We start from the raw sequence: 22,378 nt of genomic DNA on the forward strand, positions 1-22,378 counted from the left end.
AAGATAGGCAAGTGTCCCCATTTGTAAAAGGAGGAAAAGGGAAATGGGAAAAATATAGATCCATGAACTTGGACAATCAGTTCTAGGGCACATTATTAAATGGATGGCTTGTAAGTATTTAGAAAGGGAAGTGGTGATCACTAAGTATGGCTTTGCAAACAACTAACCAGTTTTGCCAGAGCAAACTCATTTTTTTGTTGGTAGAGTTAGGAGACAGGCAGATCAGGGGAATTGCTGAGGCCATACCTGAATTTCAGAAAGAGATTTGACCAAGATTCTCTTGATATCCATCTGCACATTAATGGAGAGAAGTGTGCTAGATGGTAATGCAAGCCGTGAAGATTTGTAACTGACTGAATGCAAAGGCTCATGGGGCACTAATCAATGGACTGGTCAAGCTGAGAGTGAGTCCATTAGAGCCCTGTTCTAATTAAGATTTCTCATCAATGAGAAGGGGAAAAGTAGGCAGATGAGGATAAGGAGAAGGAAGGAGAGAGAAGGGGAAAGAAAGAGAGCCAAGTCACCTTCCTTTTCTAAACCCATTTCCTTGTCTATAAAGTAAGTATCTCAGCATGGCTGGTTGGTCTAAGGTCTGGGCCTCATGTTGGATTATCTATGAATGATTCTTAAACCCCTCCCTCCAGACCCTCTAAGCTGAACCTCAAGGCAGCTTTCCAGGGGTAAGGAGACCCAGATGACAGAAGAAATCTAAACTTGGGACTCTATGGAGACAAATGTGCCCGCCCTCTCCCCCTCCCCGCCTCCACCAAGGTCACTGAGCAGCTGCAGAAGAGCAGCCCTCCCTAAAATAGCCCATCCCAGGCATAATCCCAGCTTCCCCAGGCACTAAAATAGAAGGAAACTTGAGATGGGGTCACTAGTTGGCCTGGCCATGCAGAGAAGGGACTGCAAAGGGTCACCTCTCAATTCAATGCAGTCCCTCTCCCACCTACTGCCAAAGCTGTGGGAAAATGTCAGAGAATATGCCAGGGAGCTTATCTCTCTGGCCTCAGTGGGGGTGGGGATGGGGCTGGGGAATCTACGGATAAACAGTTACTTCTTCCAGGCAGCATGACTACCCAGTAACAGCTGCTATTTTCCCATAGGATTTAATTTATAGATTTTAAAACAACAACAACTGAGTCTCATTGAAAGGAAGGGATCTGCTCAAGGTCACATAGCAAGTAAGTAATAGATTCAGAATCTGAATCCAAGTCCTCTGCCTCTGAATCCACTCAACCATCCTGGCTCTCTTGGCTTTTCTTAGCTTACTTGGTGGAAGTAACCATTTTAACCCCCAGGACAGGCCAAATGGGGCCTGTTATATGTGTTTCCTTACCTGGAAATAAAGCCTTGAGAGCAAAATTAAAGCCTGTGGATTTTCTTAGCAACTAAGGAACTGATCAGGTTTGTACTGAGTCACCCTATGGACTCCATCCTATGAGAAAGGGAAGACCTCACTCACCCTCAAGAAACTCCCAACTGGTTGGGGATGTTAGATGAAATCACATGAAACTGTGACTTGATTTGACCCAACAAAAGTTGGGGTGATCAAGAAAAACTTCCTGAAGGGGGTAGAGCTTGAGCTTCAATAAGCTAAGAAGGCAAAAGGACATTCTAAGGAGGGCCAATAATGCAAGCTAAGGCATGGTGGGAGGAATGAGATATAGGATCAGCCATTAAACTAAAAAAGAGCCTTAAAGAGTATCTAAAGTCCTCATTATACATTTGAGGAAACTGAGACCCAGAGAGGTTCAGTAGATACCCAAGATGTCACAACAGAGCCAACATTTAAATGAAGACCTTTTGAATCCAAATCCAGTGCCCTTTCCACTCCCTGTAGCATTTTCTTCTTCTGTCTGACACACGTGGGTTGGTGAAACCCTGAGTATTCTTTCTGTGGTGGTTAATAACAATAATAATAAAATAATAATAACAATAGCTTTTTAAGGTTTACAAAGTGCTTTGTTATCTCATTTGACCCTCACAAGGACTCTTCGAGGTCAGTGCTATTAGCCATCCCATTTTACAGAGGAATAAAATGAGGCACAGAAAGGTTAAATAATTTGACTTGGATCACATAGCTAATAAGTATCTGCAGTCACATTTGAACTCAGATCTCCATGACTCTAAGTTCAGCATTCTAAGCTGCCCTTATATAGGTACAAGGAGGATGGAGAGTTATGGAAAGACATGCTTACCCTCTGACTAAGAACCTTGTTTGTTTGGGTTCTCACATCCGGGAGCCAATGCTGGATCAATTGTTAACTCGGGGTTAGCCTGCAGCTGGCGGGCTGGGTGTCTCTTGGCTTGGGGAGTATCATTCTCCGCCAGGCCATTTACTGTCCATAAACATCCGCCCCAAGCTCAAGCATCTGGCATTGCAGGGAGAAGCAAGGACTCCAACCCGGAACCCACTCCCTTCTGTACACTCTTCCCTGGTAAATAAACAAGGACTTGGGGTCACTCTTGAAAAGGTCACTTGGTTGCTATTGGGGGAGGAGGAGTGTTAGGTGTGTTGAAGCCCTAGAGGGTGGAGGGGTTGGAGAGAGAATGATTAGAGGTCTTAAATTTTTGAAGATTTTTCAATTGTGGGATCTTGAAATTCACTGTCATAGAACCTTTGAATCTTAGAGTTGAAAAGAAGTTTGGAAAAGACCCTAGAGGACAGCTAGTCCAATCACTCTCCCAATACAGGAATTCCCTCTACAGTACCCTTGACAGGTGAGCTTTGGTTTAGAGTGTTATAACTCGGGTTTTATCTGTTCTGTTTCTGTTCTTAAATTTTAAGGGAGTTCAAGTTAATAATATCACCTCTTTACTGTGTTCAAAGGACTCAAGAAGAGGCGAGGAAGTATGGAGGTGGGGCAGAGAGGACAGGGTATTGTGCCAAGAAGCAAGACATAGCTTCCAGAAACAGCAAAGGGTCAACCAGGTCTCAAGAGTCCTCTGCCTGGCCATTTGGACAAGTACAAGATGGAGGAGATGCAGCTAAACACTTCATGTGAGACAGACTTGGGGGTATGAATGGGATGTAAGCTCGAGATGAGTCAAAAGAAGTCACATGGCAACCAGCAAAACTAATGTGATTTGAATTAATATTGGCATAGTGTCCAGGACTAGGGAGGTTTTGTCTGTAACATGGTAACAAGTCCCAGTCGCCATATTTTGGGAAGGACAAAGAAAAGCTGGACCATATTCAGAACAGGTCCAAGAGACCGATATTGTGCGAGAACTGGAAACTATACCATACAAAGATCTGTTGAAGGAACTAGGTATACTTTAGCCTGGAAAAAAGATTTAGGTAGAACATGACAGCCGTTTTCAAGCATTTGAAGGGAAAAGGGATTCGACTTGTTCTTCCTGGCCCTTAGGGTAGGAGGGTGGAAGTTACAGGGAGGCAGATTTCAGTTCAATATAAGGAAGATCTTTCTAACATTTATTTATTTTTCTTTTATTTTTTTCTCAATTACACATAAACAAAAAAATTTTAACATTCCTTTTTTAAATTCTGATTTCCAAATTCTCTCTCCCCCTTCCTTCTTCCCCTCCCCCTTCCTTGAGAAAGCAAGCAATTTGATATAGATTATACATGTGCAATCGTGCAAAACATTTCCATATGAGCCATGTTGCAAAAGAAAACACAGACTAAAAAACCTCAAGAATAATAATAATAAAAAAAAGGTATGCTTTAATTTGCATTCAGACTCCATCAGTTTTTTTCCTCTGGAGGCAAATGGCATTTTTTTCTTCCTAACATTTAGAGTTGCCCAACAAAGGAATAGGCTGCCTTCTATGGTAGTGAGTTGCCTGTTATGGGAAATCTTCAAGCACAAGTTGTCTGACCACTTGTAGAAGAGATTCCTGCTCAGATGAGGTTTGTACTAGGTGACTTGAATCTCTCCCTCCTCTCTCTCTTTCACCCTCATATCTGAATGGTTGCCCAGTCCTGTCAATTCGACCTTTGTCACATATTTCATAGATGTCCCCTTTTCTCCTCTGATATTGTTACCTGAGCCACATCCTAATTTCCTTACACCAGCACTATTACAATAACCTGTCGGTTGGCCTCCCTGCCTCAATGCTCTCCCCATTCCAGGACATCATCCACTTAGCTATTAGACCAATTTTCCTAACGTGCACACCTGACTGTATCATTCCCCTAGTTGATAAACTGCAGTGCCTCCCTATGACTTCCAGGATCAAATATATAATCCTCTGTTTGGTGTTCAAAGTCCTTCCTGATGTGGCCCCCTCCAATCTTTCTAATCTCTTTATCCCTTACTCCCCCTGTCCCCCTGCTCCAGCAACACTGGCCTCCTTCCTGTTCCTTGCATTAGACCCTCTGTCTCCCTACTTCAAACATTTTCATTGACTGTTTTCCATATGCCCGGAATACTCTCTGTCTTCATCTCCATCTTCTGACTCTCCAGGAGGCAGGTAAGTGGCACAATAGTTACAGCACTGGGCCTGGAGTCAGGAAGACCTGAGTTCAAATCCTGCCTCACACATTTATTAGTCTGTGACCTTAGGCAAGCCACTTAACCTCAGCTTCCTGGCCTGTAAAATGGGTATAGTAATAACACACTGCCCAGTGGATCTGGCTTTGATTCTTAGGAAATGTATAGAACAGATCACTAGAGGGATGAGTGGCAAACATCTAGAAAGGGAAGCAGCAGCTACAAAGAACTGGCATGGCTGTATAAGGAGAGGTCATGCCAGACTAGCCCCATTTCCTTCTTTGACAGGACTACGAAACAAGTCAATGAGGGAAGTGCTGTGACTATAGTTTACTTAAATTTTGTCAGAGTTATTGATAAAATATTTCATGTTTGTGGAGAAGATAGAGATGGATTAGCCAATACTATGATCAGATGAATTTGGAACTTGTTGGATTTCTCAGACTCAAAGAGTAGCTGTGAATAGTTCAAGGAGAAAATGGCAGGAGGTCTCCAGTGGAGTACTCCGTGGGATCCATACTTGGCTCTGTGCTGCTTCATGTTTTTATTAATGACTTAGATGAAGGCACAGATGGTACGCTCATCAAATCTCAGGCGACACAAAGTGAGGAAGGATAGTCAATCCAGAGAATGGCAGAGTTGGGGTCCAAAGGGATTTTTATGGACTAGAGCTTTTAGCTGAATCTGATTAATTGAAGTCCAATGAAGATAAATCTAAAGTCTTGCTCTTGGATTTAAAAGAAAAAACCTAAGATAGGGAAAACTTAGACAGGAAGCCATTTTTCTGAATATGATCTGGGGTTATCAGTGGACTGCAAGATCAATGTGAGTCAGAAGTCTGATATGGCAACCAAAAAGCTAAAGGAGTCTTGGGTTCCATTAAGAGGGACACAGATTCCAGGAAGAAGGAGGTGACAGTGCCACTGTAGTTTGCTACCTTTTCTGAAGTATTGTGTTCCATTCTGGGCATCAAGGTCTAAGAAGAATATTAAAAAGCTAGAGGACATACAGAAGAAGGCAATCAGGATGGTAAATGGTCTTGAGTCCATGACATATGATGATGGGTTTAGCCTGGAAAAAAGATGTCTCACAGGGGACATAAGTGCAGTCTTCAAGTATTTGAAGGGCTGTCAAGTGGAGGAGGAATTAGATTTGTTCTATCTGGCCCCAAAAGACAGACTCAAAAGCAATGATGGAAGTTGGGGGGAAAAAACCAACCCAACTTGGGTTTGATATCAGAAAAGATCTCCTAACGATTAGAGCTGTCCCAAAGTGGACCTGGCTGCCTAGAGATGTGGTGGCTCCACACACCCCCCACCTTGCCAAGAGGTCTCCAAGCAGAGACAGATCTATTTGTTGAATAAGTTATCATGGCAGTTCCTTTCATGCATGAGTTGGACCCAATAACCCACTGAGGTCCCCTCTAACTCTCCAGTTGTGTGATCTGTGGCTTTACCAGGGTATACTGTGTCTCCCCCATGTTAAGTGAGAACTCCTTGAAGGCTTATTTCCTCAATCATTTTTTTCCTCCTTGTAGTAACTAGAATGATGCTGGATACCCAGTACTCTATACCATAGTACTCAAAGGATATTGACTGGATGTAGCCAGCTAACTGCAGCTTAGGAGAGGACCATGTGAGCCATCATCCTTTAGACCTTCTGGGACAGCCTTCCACCCAAAGGGAACATTTCTGAGGCAAGACTTAAGACCTTTGGAAAACCATGAGCCAGGATTATCTCTACCCAATATAAATCACCCAATAAAGCTCATGTTTATTTACATTATTGGCTCAGTCTGTCCTCCTGGACGCACGAGGCTGTTATTCTTAGAGACTGCAATCCCATGTTCTGGCACAAGTGCAAAGGAAAGTATGTAATTGGCATGATCCCCAACATATCACACGTGACACCAAGAAGCTGAAAAAAACGGGAGTCTGGCCTGACATTGCCACGTTTATGGAATAAATGTGACCATAGGCTACTAGGGATGGGGGCGGGGGTAAGCTCTCATCTCACCCACAGTATGAAATGGAGATAAAGGAGCCTCACTTTGTAATAAGCCCCAATATGAAGGCAGATATACTGCTCTCTGTCCATCATAATCATCATCATCATCATCATCACCACAGTTAGTATATATATATATATATATATATATATATGTGTGTGGTGTGTGTGTGTGTGTGTATGTATATATATAGTGCTTTAAGATTTGCAAAGCACTTTATAAATAAATAAGTTTATTTTATAAAATATATAAATAAGTTTCCTCATCTGTAAAATGGGAATAATAACCTCTTACGGTTGTTGTGAGGATCAAGTGAGATAATAATTATGAAATACTTTGCACATTGCCTGACATATATATAGCAAGAGCTATACAGATGTTAGCTTTATTATTATTATTATAAATATTATCTCATTTTATCCTCACAACAACTCTGAGAGGTAGGTAATATCATTATACCTATTTTACAAATGAGGAAACAGGCAGACAGAGGTTAAGTAACTTGCCCACGTTTAACTACGTGTCTAAGGCTAGATTTGAACTCAAGTCTTTCTGACTCCAGGTCCAGGTTCTTAGCTTTCAATCCTTAAGAACTAGCCAGGTGATAAGCATGGCATATTTCACCCAATCCAATCTGAGGTAGGGAGATATGACCCCAACCGTTGGTGAGCTCAAGTCTAAGGTGGAAGACATGACCTCCTCTTTGGACATCCCTCAGGCTGAGGGGAAAAGGCAGTGTGTCTAGTGGAAAGATGTCAGGACTCACTTTATAGTGTCTGTTATGCCACAAATTCCCCGTGTGAGAATGAGTAAAGTCACATCCCAGCTCAAAGGAAACCTCAGTTTCCTCATTCAAAAAAAATGAGTGGATTGAATTAGATCCTGGTCTTTGAGGTTATTTCTAGGTCTCAGCTCTATTACCTCCATGAATTCACATGCATGGCTCCATGCTTTGGGTGTGGTAGTAAAAATAACTATTGCCTGAAAAAGGTTCTATGAGGAAACCAGAAATCTCCCATGAGTAAATACTTTGGTCATCTGAGAGCCATTATCCTAGTGAGGGCCCTGCCTCACAATGGATCCTGGTCTCAGTGAGACTTGGACGTTGGTCCTCGATGAAGTACAGGCCATGACAGGGAGCAAGAGATAAAAGTGAGAAGTGACTCCCATAAATTCATGAAGGAGTTGAGTAGCTAAGCCTAAAACCGATTTCGGGAAGATTGAAGATAATATGGAGAGAGAGAGAGTGAGAGAGAGAGAGAGAGAGAGAGAGAGAGAGAGAGAGAGAGAGAGAGAGAGAGAGAGAGAGAGAGAAGAAGAAGAAGAAGAAGAAGAAGAAGAAGAGAAGAAGAAGAAGAAGAAGACGAAGAAGAAGAGGAAGAAGAAGAAGAAGAAGAAGAAGAAGAAGAAGAAGAAGAAGAAGAAGAAGAAGAAGAAGAAGAAGAAGAAGAAGAAGAAGAAGAAGGAGAAGGAAAAGAAGAGGAAAAAGGAGGAGGAGGAGAGGAGAGAAGGAGGGAGAAGAGAGGAGAGGACCAAAAAAAGATGAATTAAGAGTAATGGAGAGATAGAGAAAGGAAGTAAGAAATGCATAGAGAGGACCTAAACAGAAAACAGAGAAAGAAGAACCATCCTGGAGAGAAACACAGACAGGCAGACAGAGAGACAAAAAGACCACAGAAATGGTCAGAGGGACATAGATAAAGAGAGGGACAGACGGAAATAGGGAGAGAGAAAGAGGAAAGCCCCTAGCCAAAGGCCCTGAGCTGTGCAGAAGAGCCTCAGGATCAACTTCAAGGGGCTGAAGCCAGAGCCCCCTTGGAAAGAGGGGCTTCCTTTGAAAATCCCCTTTAATAGCCCTGCAACTGTTTTAATTAAGAAAAACAATGACTTTACGGAAAACAAAAAATAGAGCCATTTTCATCTGCTAATTGAATTTCAGAGCCATAAACAGCCTTGGAGAATGCTAGGATTACAATGATTTATGGCAGGCTCAATTAAATCAGCCTGGCCTTATCTGAGTGTTCAGGAGGGACCATGGCGGTGGATCCAATGAAACGGAAAATACATTTGGGAAAACCATGTATAGTCAAACCAGGGCAAGCCCATCCCTCCACCCCTTACAGACCAGACTGGGGCAGGGTCTAGGTCTCTGGAGCATTCCAAATATGCCTGGGGAAGCCGTAAGCAGCCATGAAGCAGAATGGAAAGAGCACTGCATTTGGAGTCAGAAGATGGGGGTTAATCCTATTCTATCACTTACTAGCTGTGCAAGGCACAGCAGCTCTCTAAAGCTCAGTTTGCTCATCTGTAAAATGGGTATAATAATGCCTACCTCACCTATCTCCAGAGCTGGTTGCGAGAAAAAAACATCTTCTAAACTGTACACTGCTATAGAAGTGAAAAATATTATTATTAATGACGCCTTCATGGGGTCTCCCTGAGAAGTGAGAAGTAAAAGAGGAAGAAGTAATGTGCCAAACACTAGCAAGCCTCCTCTTCATTCCCCCCCACCCCCATGCAGTCTTTGCAACTTTTTCATCATGCCCATTGAAACCTCATCATCCTGCAAGATCACACTGGCCTTGGTATTCACACTCATCAGGACCCTCTGCCCTGAGGACCGTTGGAAGGGAGCCTTGAGTGGAGAGCTCCTCCCCAACCTCCCTTTATGGAGGGTGCCCAGGACAGCCATCTCTCTACTTCCACCTGGCTCTTCTCCTTTGGATTTCTTCATCATGCCTGCCTAAGAGCCAGGTATCTCCTCCTCCCAACTTTTTAGCTTCCTTACACACACACACACACACACACACACACACACACACACACACCCCTTCCAGCTTCACCACTCTCAGCTATCACCCTTATTCATACCTCCTTCCTACCTTTGTCTACATCATATTCTGTCTCTACCCAACCCCACCGCTGACTACCCTATCCCATGTCAACCCTATGCCTCCAGAAAGCTGCCTCTGACTCCCAGAGTAAACACTCATAGTGATCTTCCTCTTTTCTGAACTTCCAGAAGACTTAGGTGCTATAACCAGCAACATTTTACTCAAACGGTCAATACTTTATTCTACATGTCCGTTGCTTCTTATTAAGATATGCATACATACGTATATGTACACAGACATATACCCATTATGGCCAGACAGGTGGTTTGTTCGCCTTTTAAAAAATTTTTTCTTTGGTAACCCTATCTGTTATATACAGTAGCAGCCAGAGAGCCACCAAGACCTGGGTTCAAGTTTCACCTTTGTCTATGGGAACCTGAATAAGTCATTTAGTCTTTAGGGCTCTAGGCAATCCCCTAATACTAGAAGTGTTATGTTTCTTCACCCAAGAGCTCCCTATCCCAATGAAATCACAGGTTTCGTTTCCTATCCCTTTCAAAATAGCAAACATTTAGGTAAGCACTTTAAGGTTTGCAAAGTACTTTACCTGTCTGATACTCATAACATAACCCTGTGAGGTAAGTGCTATTGTTATCACCACTTTACAGATGAGGAAACTGAGGCTGAGAGGGGTTAAGTGACTTGCCCAAGGGTCAAACAGTTAATAAGCATCTGAGGTTGGGCTTCCAGCTTAGATCTTTCCAACCTGAAGTCCAGTGCTCTCTACGACAGTTTGGTATTGTTTTCAAATGAGTCCCTATGTCCCCAAATAGACTGTCGGTTCCTAAAGGGGAGGGGGTTGTCTACCCCTCAGGGCAAGGTGGGGTGGAGGTAGGGGTGGGATTGAGGTGAGATGTCAAGTCTCCCTCCTCAGACCACCCAGAACTATATCTTCTCGCTCACAGTAGTGGTCCCCTAATGGCTGAGCTCTCCCACAGTAGGGCACCCAATCTGATGGTAAGTCACTGTGGTTCTGGGGCTCCTCTTCACCTACCCTTTTCATGACTCGGCCTCATCACATGACCACTAAGCTGCCAAGGCCTCTCAGACAGGTTATATCCCAGACCCACAAAACTACACAAAAGCTGTAGTCTGAGGAAAGGCCAACTAACGGTTAGAAGAGAGTCCAGGCATTGGAGAGACATAGTCCCTGATGAACAGGGGTAGGAGTGTGGAGTGGGGAGGACCTGGGAGGAGGGGAAGAGTGTTCTCCTAGGAAAGGATAGGATGCCTTGATCTCCAGGGAGCTCTGGCTTGTGTCCCAGAGCAAAAGTCAGAGACACACAGCCCCACCTCCCCAATCTCCTTAAAGAATACATGTAGAACATAGAGGTTTGGTACCTGGACTGGCACTAGAGGACCCTTAGGGAAAAGGGATAGAGATTTTCCCTTTCTACTCAAATCTCATTTCCATCTCGAGCCTTCCATTTCCCTCCTCTCATTCCTCTCCTATCCAACCTTTAGGGCCCCACTCAGGTCCTACCTCCTCCAGGTAGCCTTCCCTTACTTCCCACAGTCAAGGCCAACGGACCAGTATGTACCTGGCTTGGCCAGAGTTTTATCACAAAAGCTCAACTGCTTCCTGTGGGCATATCATATTGTGGCTTTTCTGTTCTAGTTTCTGTATCTGTCAAAGGAGCTCACCTATGCCTCAAGCACTCTGCAGCCATTTGTCATTGTTGTCCGACTCTTCATGACCCCATTTGGGGTTTTCTTGACAGAGATACTAGAGTGGTCTGCCATTGCCTTCCCAGCTCATTTGACAGATTTGGAAACTGACGCAAACAGGGTTAATAACTTGCCCAGAGTCACACAGCTAGTAAGTGTCTGAGGCTAGATTTGAACTCATGAAGATGAATCTTCCTGATTCCAAGCCCAGGGCTCTATCCACTGAGCCACCCAGCTGCCCCCTGCAGCTTATAAAGAACTCAAGAGGAGTGGAGCCAAGATGGCAGAATAGAAGCAGTAACTTGCTTGAGCTCTCCCAAACCCCTCCAAATACCTGTAAAAAAAAATGGCACTTTAGAGTTCTAAAGATGCTAAATGGTCTAGCAGGAGCTCTCAACCTTGTTTGTGACTGGGACCCCTTTGGCAATCTGATAAAGCCTTTCTCAGAATAGTGTTTAAGTTCAGAAAATAAAATAAACAGTATTACAATGAAGACCACTTATTTTGAAGTATAATTATCAATTTTTAAAATTTTAATCAATTTTTAAAATTCACCAACCTCAGGTTAAGAACCCCTAATCTATAGGAGCCTTTCTATCTCTAACATTCTATGATTCTAAGTCAGCTAAATGGAGTGAGATGATTTCAGGTCCTTGTGAGACATGGGTTGGGATACTCCCTCATACCCCATGGCCCACCTTTATAGAATAAAGGGACCAGGCTGGCCCCAGGAGCCTCTGCCATCAGTGATCAGCATGTCCCTTACCCTCTGCTTAGAATTTAGAATTACTGCTCCCTTCCCCCATCCTCCACCTCTGGCTCCCTCCTGCCCCTGCAGGAGTGGGCAAACAAGGGTGCTATATTAGAGATCTTCATCTCAACTATGAGGCCAGCACTTATGGCCAATAAAACTTTATGAGGAGCTGAAATTCCTTCTCCCTTTTGGAGCTGAGGAGCTGAGCTAGAGAGAGTAGGAGGAGGAGCTGGGACAGAGCTTTCTGGGGAGATGGTTTACAGGTACATCACCTCACCACAGCTTCTGACTAAAAAGCCCCTTGCAAGCCCCAGCCCCTACCTTTACACTGCATTCCACTGTAGGACCCATAGTCACATAAGGAAAGGAGTCAGCTCCCCCAGAGCATTTTTTCTTTTTAAAAAAGAGAAAGTAGGGGAAGTAAGTGGTGCAGTAGATACAGCACTGGCCCTGGCATCAGGAGGACCTGAATTCAAATCCGACCCTCACTTACTAGCTGTATGATCCTTGGCATGTCACTTAACTTTGATTACAGAGAAAGAGACAGAGACAGAGACAGAAAGAGAGAGACAGAGACAGAGAGAGACAGAGACAGGGAGGGAGAGGGGGAGAGAGAGAGAGGGAGAGGGGGAGAGAGAGAAAGGGAGAGGGGGAGAGAGAGAGAGGGGGAGAGAGAGAGAGAGAGAGAGAGAGAGAGAGAGAGAGAGAGAGAGAGAGAGAGAGAGAGAGAGAGAGAGAGAGAGAGAGAGAGAGAGAGAGAGCCTTCATTCCCCAACATGACCAGTTCCAGAGAGTCCAAGAAACTCAGACTTAAAGATCATAGAAATACACTCATCTGAACCCTGTCCCCAATGGTCAGTGCCAGCAAACCCTGAAGCACAGAATATCCAGTACACAGTAAAGGAAGCACTTTTTCCATTCAGTGCCTTCATCTTCACCGCTTCTCCATCACCTTCAGAATAAAGTCTAAATGTCTCAGCTTGTTATTCAAGGCCCTCCCCAGCCTGAGTCCTGCTGTCTCCAGCCTTAACCCCGACACTGCTCACTACCATGTACCCTCCACTCTAGCATGGTAGCTTGGCCTGATCTTGGAGTTCTTACTCTGATGTTTACTAACCTGTGTCATCTTGGGCACATCACAACTTCTCTGAACCTCATCTTCACTATCTGTGAAATGGGGATACTAATCCTTGCAAAACCTGCCTCACACAGTTGTTGTAAGGAAAGGACTTGAGAAGCCTTAAAACTTTATACATAAATATGAGTTATTATTATAATGAATTCCAGGCTCATTTCTGCGTCTGCACCCATGCGTGTGCTTTTCATTGGGCCTGAAGTATCTTTCTCCCCTCTATCCCCCATCTAAACCCTACCCATTCCTCGAAGCCCAGCTAAAGGCCTCCACTTGCAGGAAGGCCCTGGAAGGCTTCCTTGCTAACACTAAATGTTAAGAGTTGGCAGAGGCTTTAGAGATCACCCACTCTTACTACTTCACTGTATTGAGACCCAGAAAGAGGAAGTCACATTGGAAAGCCAGCTCTAGAACTTGGGTCTCCTGACTCCCACTTCACTCCATCAAAAGCAAAACACTTGCCTCTTCCCCTCCTCTGAACTCCCATAGTGCTGAGTTAGAAAGCTCGGCTGGCCTCTGATCACAAACCACCTTGCCTGGTGACAAGTATTTCATGTGTGTGTCTTGCCTCGCTGCTAAATTGTCAGTCCCTTGTGGGCAGAAGCTGTGTTTTCTTCTGTTGTTCTTCCCCTTACACAGTTGAAAATAGGACTGAGTATACAGCAGGCACTCAGCAAATGCTTGCCAAAAGAAACTATGGATGAATGCTGAGGCAGCCTATAGCTTTAATACAGAGTACCCCCTGATGGGACCAAGGGATAGGGAAGTGACTCCCTTTGTTTCTGGCTCTAAGCACACAGAAAAAAATGAAGGAAAGAAGAAAGGAATAAAGAGAGGGAGAGAGAGAGAAGGAGGGATGGAGGGAAGATGGGATGGAGGAAAAGAGGAAGGAAGGAAGAAATGAGGGATGGAGGAAAGGAGGAAGAAAAGGAAGGAAGAAAGGAAGGAGGGATGGAAGAAAGGAGGAAAAAAGAAGAAAGGAAGGAGGGAGGGAAAGAGGGATGGAAGAAAGGAGGAAGAAAGGAAGGAAGGAAATTAGCATTTATTGAGCACCTACAATGTGCCTGGCACTCTGCTAAATGCAGATATTACAAATATCATCTCAGATATAGCCAGAATGATGGCTGTCTATACAGAGCAGAAGCTTCAGTCAGCAGTGTGACTTTGGAGTGCAGACAGACAAAGGGCCTGCAGAGTCTCAGCTGAACCCTTCCCTCTTCATTCTGGTCACTCCCTGAGCCCCCTCGCCCACTCCTCAGCACTGGTCTGATCTCTGTGCCATAAGAGAAGGATGATGGCTGTGAACAGTTTCAGGAGAGCTCAGGGACATGGCCAGGGATGCCCACAGAGTGGAGGGAATAGGGATGGTCACGAGCTACGGAAAAAAGCCTCATACTCTAGGCTGCCTGTAGGAAACAGAGCTGAGAAATGCACATGTTCAGAGGGAGATGATGCCAGGACTCAGAGACACATAATTAAGACGGTCTTGAATCAGAGCTAAGTAGGGCCTTCTGGCCCAGCCTGGGTCCATAACTTGGAGGCTTGGCTCTCTTCCCTAGCTTCTCCAGCCTCATTCCATCCTCTCCATAGGACTAACTCAAGCCTTTGCAAGAATAAGATGCTCAGTCTCCACATAACAGATAGCTTAGTAATCAGAACATGTCACAAATTGTGCACACAAGGTATAACTGGCATGTACCACCAGACGCACACATGTAACATATTAGAAGGGGGATCACATGCTGCCTCGGAAAACAAAGTTCTAATGCACATTACAGCTTACACAGCATTTTTCTCATAACGACCCTACGAAGTAGGTAGTAGGAGTGTTCTCATTCCTTTTTCACAGATGAGGAAACTGAGGCTCAGAGAAATGATGTGCCCAGCCCCATAAGAAGCAGAGCTGACACTCAAACCCCATGTTGTCTCTTTCCACTGTAGTAAGCTGCCTGTTTGCATCATCCAACCTGTCTGCAAACTGTCGATGCAAAGTAGACCTCAGGTTGGGGCTTCCATAAAACAGAAAAGACTAAAAATAATTAAGAAACACATTTACTGTGCAGGAGAAATGCTAAGCTCAGTCCCCAGCCACTATGCTAATGAAATATTTTTACTATCTCTGGGACTCTCAAAAAAAGGGAAGGTTTTTATTGTTATTAATTTCATTATCTTTAACTGTCTATTCATTCAATTAAGGCATTTAAAAATATTTTTTCTGTGCTTCTGACCTCACTAATTTGAAAGTCTGAAGCACATTTATTGTTTTTTAAGTTGGCTCCATTGTGTTTTATAAGGCCTAAACAAAATTCTTTTCTGCAGCAAGGCAAATCCTGACTTTCAATGTATAAAATGGGCAGGTTCTTACTCATGGGCTTGAATGCATGTATGTGCGTATGTATAATTAGACAAAGTCATGCACACATATATACACACCTTACACACACACATACTCATACACATTGGGGTCAAGTGGAAAGAACCAGGGAGTGGGAGTCACAGGCAAGGTTACTGCCCCTCTCTGGGCCTTAGTAAAATGACAGGTTAGAAGATCTCTAAGGGTCACTACAAGCTTGAATGTTCCATACAGCCGAGTTATTCTAGGGCTTAAAGGAATCTATGAATCTTTTCCTTCCTTGCCTGGGGTGTGGAGAAGGGGAACAAGATGGGAACCCTTGTAATAGCCTTAGTGACCCTGTGTCTTCCCTAGTGTGGCACAGGAGATCGGGGCCTTGAATTTGTTCCCTAGGGAGAAAATTCTCTTTTGCCAAGGCTGCCCAGTGATCTTTCACCCCTATCTCCTTCCATGGCCTCGTGTGTCCTGCCTTTATCACCCTAATTACCTGGCCTAATCAACCACATGCTGCTGGCCTCCTCTCCTCCCCTCCCAGATACTTTATACAGACAGCTGGCTGCAGGAAAGAGGGAGCAGGAAATGGGAAGGGATCCAGGGACCACAGATGGCAGTTGTGACGTACTGGAAAAAAGGCTTGAGCAGGCGCTGGAAAACTCAGGTTCGAGTCCTTATTCCAACCATCGAGCAGCTGAGTAATGTTAGGTAAGTCACTTCATTGATTTAAATGTCAATTTCCTCATCTTTAAAATGACAGGATTAATCCCTTTCCTGACTACCTCTCCTACTGATGCTGAGGCTAGTGAGATAATGCCGGCAAAAGCTCTTTATAATCTGTAGAGCATTTTTCAGGCCTGCCTCCCATAGTGTTGGCCAAGGTCAATGCCATTTTGCTTTACAATAACAACATGGATACGTTAACAATAATAATAATAAACATGTAGTATTTACTATGTGCCAGGTACTATGGCAAGTGCTTTACAATTATTATCCCATTTGATCCTCACAACCACCCTGGGAGGTACCCCCATTTTACAGATGAAGAAACTGAGGCAAACAAAATGAAGCCCAAGATCACACAGCTAGTAAGTGTCTGAGGCTGAATTTGAACTCAGGTCTTGCTGACTCCAAGCCTGGTCTTCTATCCATTTTACCATCTAACTGTCTCCAATATTATAACTAAACTTCTTCATAATGGCAAAAAACCTCATGTAATATCATTTGGCCAATTATCCATTGCTAAGATTATTCTTGTGGAACTAGTAGTCCTATGACTTCCGTTTTCACTTAAACTTGTCTTTTGGTGGAATCAATTAATGATGCTAAGAAGGTGGGAGAAGGGAATGCCTATACATAGCTAAGCACACAATTATTATTACTACCGTCATTACCGAACATCCAAGGTCTGCTCTGAAGACCTTGGCCCTGGGTGGGTGATGGCGGAGAAAGATACAGGTTGAAGATGGGGGAACAAGGACTTACCAAGCAGCTGGACACCCCTTGTGAGGCCATAGACGTCAACCAGGGCCCACAGGGGATCAGCAGTTCGGACACCACTGAAGAACAGCATGGCGGCAGAGTCATTGACCCGGTAGAATACACGGCCCTTCTTGTCCACCCAGAAGGCGATGATGTTGCCCTCATTAGCATACTCCTCAGGTAATGCCTTGGCCCAGAAGCCACTCTGGGATACAAGGTCAGGACAGGCATACTTGGGCAGTGTGTCTGGGTTAATTCGGGACGGATCCTTGCATGTGAAGCCCAGTCGCAGAGCTCCACTCCAGCAGCACTGCTTCTTGGTGATCTGTGGAAGCCACAGGGAGAGACAACTCAATTCAGACTCATATAGGGCCTCCCTTCCCCAATCCCCAGCTTGATCAATCAAGGTGACCTTCCTGAAAGAGAGAGACCTTAGCATAGCTTACCCTTTTAGCAGACTTTACATGGCTCCACATCTGAACTGGGAAAGGAGAAAGGAAACCCTGCTCTTACTCCTAGTGTTTTAACAACCACTTGAGATTCCCTCCAATACACTTCCTCCAAGAAATCTTCCCCTCTCGAGCCTATCAGAGCAGAGGGTTTATCTAGCCTGCCCCTGTTTTGGATTGAGACCTCCCAGATTTGCTCCCCACCTCTGCCATCTTCCCCTATTCTTTAGGTATAACAGGAAGGAATGACTGAGAAAGAAGGAAAGAGAGGAATTAGAGAAGACAAAGGTAAGGAGGAGGTAGAGGATGGGGCAGTGAAGGAAGGGAGGAGGCAGGCACCAGGAACAAGGAGGATAGTGCTTGAGGGTCCAGGAAATGGGCCCACCTTTAGCCTGACTTGCTCATAGATGAGGACGGGCCGGTTGCTGAAGGTGATGGCGTTACAGAAGCTAGCCTGCCGCTTCACAGCCTTGTGGCTGAGGTCCATCAGGATCTGGGAGCCCTTGGTATGTGGGTGGAAGAGCAGTGGTGTGGCCGGGAGGCTCCCGCCTTGGGGCGTTGGCAGACAGTGCTTCTGTTTGTGGTGACATCGGTGAGAGGAGGCAGGGAAGGGGCCACCGATAGAATCTGCAAGGGAATGAGTCATCTATGAAAGGGCATTGTCAAAAGGCCACCAAGATGCCATCCATGCCCCAAGAACAGTCTATGTGATAGAGGCAACCACCACTATCATCACTATCCACTGTCACCTTTGCTTCCATCAACCAATCATCACTGTCACTGCCATCACTACCACTATCACCATCATCATCACCACCCACCATCAGTCATCATTCATTCAATATTCATCATCATCCCCACCAACCCCAGCACCATTATCCATACTGTGGCCATTATCTTTCTCTTACACTTACGAATGCCATACCTCTCTTTTACTGAGCAAATGCTCCCCACCCACATACAATACCAAAACCACCACCAAAAGCCCATTAAAGGTGAATTCTTTGTAGTACAAAACAAGTTTCCATTTTGTAGATGGAGCTCCTACAGTGAATTTGAAAGCACTTTTCAAAACTCTATGGTAGCCTTGGCACACGCCTGCAATCCTTGCAGCCATGGAGGCTGAGGATGGCAGACCTCTTAGTTCAGAGTTCTGAGCTGCAGTGGACTATGTTGATTAGATGTCCACGCTAAATTTATCATTAAAGATGGCGAGCCCTCAGGAACAGGGAACCATCAGTTTATCTGAGAGGGATCTGATAGGACCAGAGAAATGGAGCAGCCAAAACTCCTGGGCCAATCTGAGTGGGATCAGTGCTGTAAATAGCCCTTTCCCTTCCAGCCTGGTCAAGCTAGGGAGAAAATCTGAGAATCTGGTACGCCTTGGGCAAATCAGCTTGATTTCCTTAGGCCTCAGTCTCCTCATCTGTAAAATGAAGGCATCATGATGTCAGATGATCCCCAAGATCCTTCTCATTTTCATTCATCATCTAGTGGCATACATTAGATGAACATTTCCCACAAAGAGGAAAAAATACATATATTTTTTATAATAGGAAAGTCCATGGTGTTCTATAAATGTACAGGCATTCTTGTTAGAGAGTCAGTATGATGTGCTGATTAATGTTTAAAGAACTGGCTCTTGGAGGGGAGAGGGAAAGTGTAGGCACAATACACTTTTCAGTTTATTATGCGTTATTAACATTTTCCCTATCACTTCCTGAAGTCTAGACAATCAACAAAACAATAAACCAAGCCCTGATTCGTAGCATTTGTCAATATCTGTGGTATAAATGCTGACACTGAAGATTTAACAATCAACTCTGAAAAGCTGATTGGACTTGGTTCTAGCACACCCCTTTGTTGTCATTCAGTCTTGTCTGACTCTTTGTGACCCCATTGGGGGTTTTCTTGGCAAAGATACTGGAGTAGTTTGCCATTTCCTTCTCCAGCTCATTTGACAGATGAAGAAACTGAGGCAAACAGGTTTAAGTGACTTGCCCAGGGTCACACAGCTAGCAAGTGTCTGAGACCAGATTTGAACTCAAGAAAATGAGTCTTCCCGATTCCAAGTCCAGTACTCTATCCATTGCGCCACCTAGCTGCCCACAGCACATGTAATAAAAAGCACATCTGACCAGGGCCCCCAGGTTCTACTCCATATTCTTCCACAAAGTCCTTGTGTCACCTTGGACAAGTCACTTCCCTTTTGGGGGCTCATTTTCTTCATGATATTGATCTCTAAGATACTTTTCAGTTTTAAGGCAGTCTTTGTAAGCATCCTCACTGTTAGACAGCAATGTCCCCAGGCCCACTAAGAATAATATTCTATTAACCAATCAACAAACATTGGTTAAGCACCTACTATGTGCCAGGCACTATGCTAAGTGCTGGGCATATCAAAAAAAAGGCAAAAGATAATCCCTGCCCTCAAGGAGCTTACAACCTAATAGTCATTCGAACCTGAGGCACAAAGCAAATCCCCTTTCATTCAGCCTATATGTTCACTGCCAGTTTGTCTCAGGAGATGAAGAAATTTAAGGTAAAAATGAGGAAAAACGCCTTGAGATAGTTTATTTTTCCTGTCCATGAGGACAGATAGGAGGGGCATTGCCTTATATGAAAGAAGCCAGCTATCTTGCATCTAGCCAGCGTCATTTTGCATCCTCTCTGGGTTGCCTCCTTTTAGAGCTGATGCTAAACCTTCAGCCCAGAGTTCACTGGCCGTCAGCCCATGCTCTTCCCACATAATCTAAGAGACTGGATTACCTACGTATGTATCAATTGGTCCATGGATTTTTTCTGGATCAGCCACCTCCAATTATGCCTGCCAGGGCCTTTCTCTGGACCAAACCTCAAGGGGCGGGGGGGAGCAACTTATTTCTTGTTGAGAGGCACAGGGCCCCAAGAAGCGTCAATATTCTTTGCAAAAACCAAAGAGGAGGAGGAATCAAGGCAATCACAGGATTTAAAACCAGAACTAAAATATCTGGTAGACGGCATTTGAATTTTAAGGCTTATAAAGCACCTTACCTGCAATACATCATTTGAGCCTCACTATGGGTATTATTATCCCCATTTTACAGATGAGGAGACTGAAGGTGAGGGAAGTTAAGTAACTTGCCCATAGTCCCACACATAGCTAGTGTCAGAAGCAGAATTTGAACCCAGGTCCTCCTGACTCCAAGTCCAGCGTTGTAACTACTATCCCACACTGCTTAAAGGTTCCATAGAGATCATTTGGTCCAGAAGTTCTTTTTTTTTTGGGGGGGGGGTGAGGCAATTGGAGTCAAGTGACTTGCCCAGGGTCACACAGCTAGTGAGGGATATGTGTCTGGGGTCAGATTTGAACTCAGGTCCTCCTGACTCCAGGGCCAGTGCTCTATCCACTGCGCCACCTAGCTGCCCCTGGTCCAGAGGTTCTTAACCTTTTTCATGGCATGGACTCCCTGTGGCCATCTGGTGAAGTCTATGTATCCCTTCTCAGAAAAAAAAATATTTTAAATGCATAATAGAAAATACGTAGGATTCCAAAGAAAGCCAATTATACTGAAACGCAGTTAGCGGAAGGAAAGGAAAAAGGAAAGAGTGCCAGACACTACACTAAGCACTCTTTTTTTATTACAAATATTATCATCAAAATATTTTAAAAATAAGTTTACCGGTTAAGCATTTTTGATCTAGTCCAACTCATTTGTTTTAGAGATGAGGAAACTGAGGCCCAGATAGTTAGGATAAACTAGGGTGGGGGTGGGGAACCTGTGGCCTTGAGGCCACATGTGGCCTTCTAAATACTTAAGTGAGGTCTGTTGACTGCAAAAGGATGTAGAAGGCCACATGTGGCCTCAAGACCGCAGGCTCCCCGTCCCCAACCCCAGCTAGGGTATACAGGGAGCAGTGTCCAAAACTGGACACAGTCACTTGAGAAGCCCCCTGTCATGCTTAGTTGATAGGACTCACACACAGGGATCGTAGATTTAGAACTGGGAATGACCTTCCATACCATCTAATCTAACCCCTTATTTTAACACATGAGGAAACAGAGGCCAAGCGAGAAAAGAGTCACAAAGACCATAATCGGCAGGGCTGAGATTTGAACCCAGGTCCTCTCACTCCAAATCCAGTGCTCTTTCTACAGTGCCATGCTGATGCTCTCAACCAACACAAGACAGTGAGAGGAAAATGCTAAACTGTAGGATACTGGAGCAGTGTGGGAAAGCTTCATGAGATGTGCAGGGCTTTAGCTAGAGCTTGGGTGGAGGAGGCAGGGGATGGGGAGGATGGGGATCTAAGGAGAAGAGGGAAATAATGCTCTGGATCCGGGATCAGTAATATCAGAAAAGCCCTCTCAAGCCACATTGGGAAATTGCTCTAAGTAGTCCAAGCAGCCTGACCATGGTGTCCAGGTCTTTGCTACAGCCTTCCCCTGGGCTATGCCTGGCTTCTAAGATTCCTCCCAGCTCTAAATCCGATTCTAGGAGCTGTGGGGAGGCTCTCATTGCACCCTATCTCCCCTTTCCCCCCAATACACACATGTTCTCCCACCTCCTGCTCCCCGGGGAACTCACTCAGCTGCTTTGCACCACAGGGGAAGGACCACCCTCCCCTGACTCACTAGCACTGACAGCTTTACAAGTCTCCGGGAGCTCCCAGAGGCAGCTGGGGGGGAGGGGGGAAGGGGGAAAAGGGGGAGGATGGAGTCACCCAGAAGGGAAGCAGGAGAGCTTCTGCTGACACAATGGAAAACTCTCTCTGAACTTCTCCCCAACCCCCCACTCTGCCCTGCCTACCTCATAGGGCTGTTGTACAAAGTAGGTGTGACTGCCCTTGGCCAAGCATTTAACACCCAACAAAAGTTATTCCTTATCCCGTGTCCTTCTGTCTCACTCTCCCGTGTCTACGAGTTGCCCCATCTATGTTTACTGACCACCTGGGAATGGCATTCAGAGCCAGAAGGGGCCTCGGAGATGCTCTCTTCCAATGACTTCATGGAAAAGATGAGAAAGTTTGGGGCTCTAGTTGTGGAGGGGAGTAAAGGCATCTTGCCTGAGGTGACCCAAGGAGTTAATGCTGTAACAGGACTGGCGAGTAAACTCAAACCTTCTGACCCTTCAATTCAATACTCCTCTCATTCTGCTCCGCATTTACAATGCACTACAGGGGTGGGGAACCTTCAGCCTCGAG

At 44.9% G+C, this 22,378-nt stretch overlaps 1 protein-coding gene across 2 annotated transcripts in view; it reads right to left on the reverse strand.

The window, feature by feature from the left end:
- The window catches only part of NEURL1 (neuralized E3 ubiquitin protein ligase 1), a 102,055-nt gene that overhangs the window by 11,377 nt on the left and 68,300 nt on the right, over positions 1–22,378 (reverse strand). For both annotated transcript variants that reach the window (XM_078151077.1, XM_078151078.1), the window contains exons 2-3: positions 17,580–17,821; positions 16,749–17,070 (exon numbers count right to left, since the gene is read on the reverse strand). In XM_078151077.1, coding sequence (XP_078007203.1) covers positions 16,749–17,070; positions 17,580–17,821 — 564 coding nt within the window. The remainder of the gene's footprint in view (positions 1–16,748; positions 17,071–17,579; positions 17,822–22,378) is intronic.

The sequence above is a fragment of the Phascolarctos cinereus genome, unplaced genomic scaffold (assembly GCF_003287225.1).
Source record: "Phascolarctos cinereus isolate Bilbo 61053 unplaced genomic scaffold, phaCin_HiC Scaffold_3;HRSCAF=262, whole genome shotgun sequence".
NCBI classification, from domain to species: Eukaryota; Metazoa; Chordata; class Mammalia; order Diprotodontia; family Phascolarctidae; genus Phascolarctos; species Phascolarctos cinereus.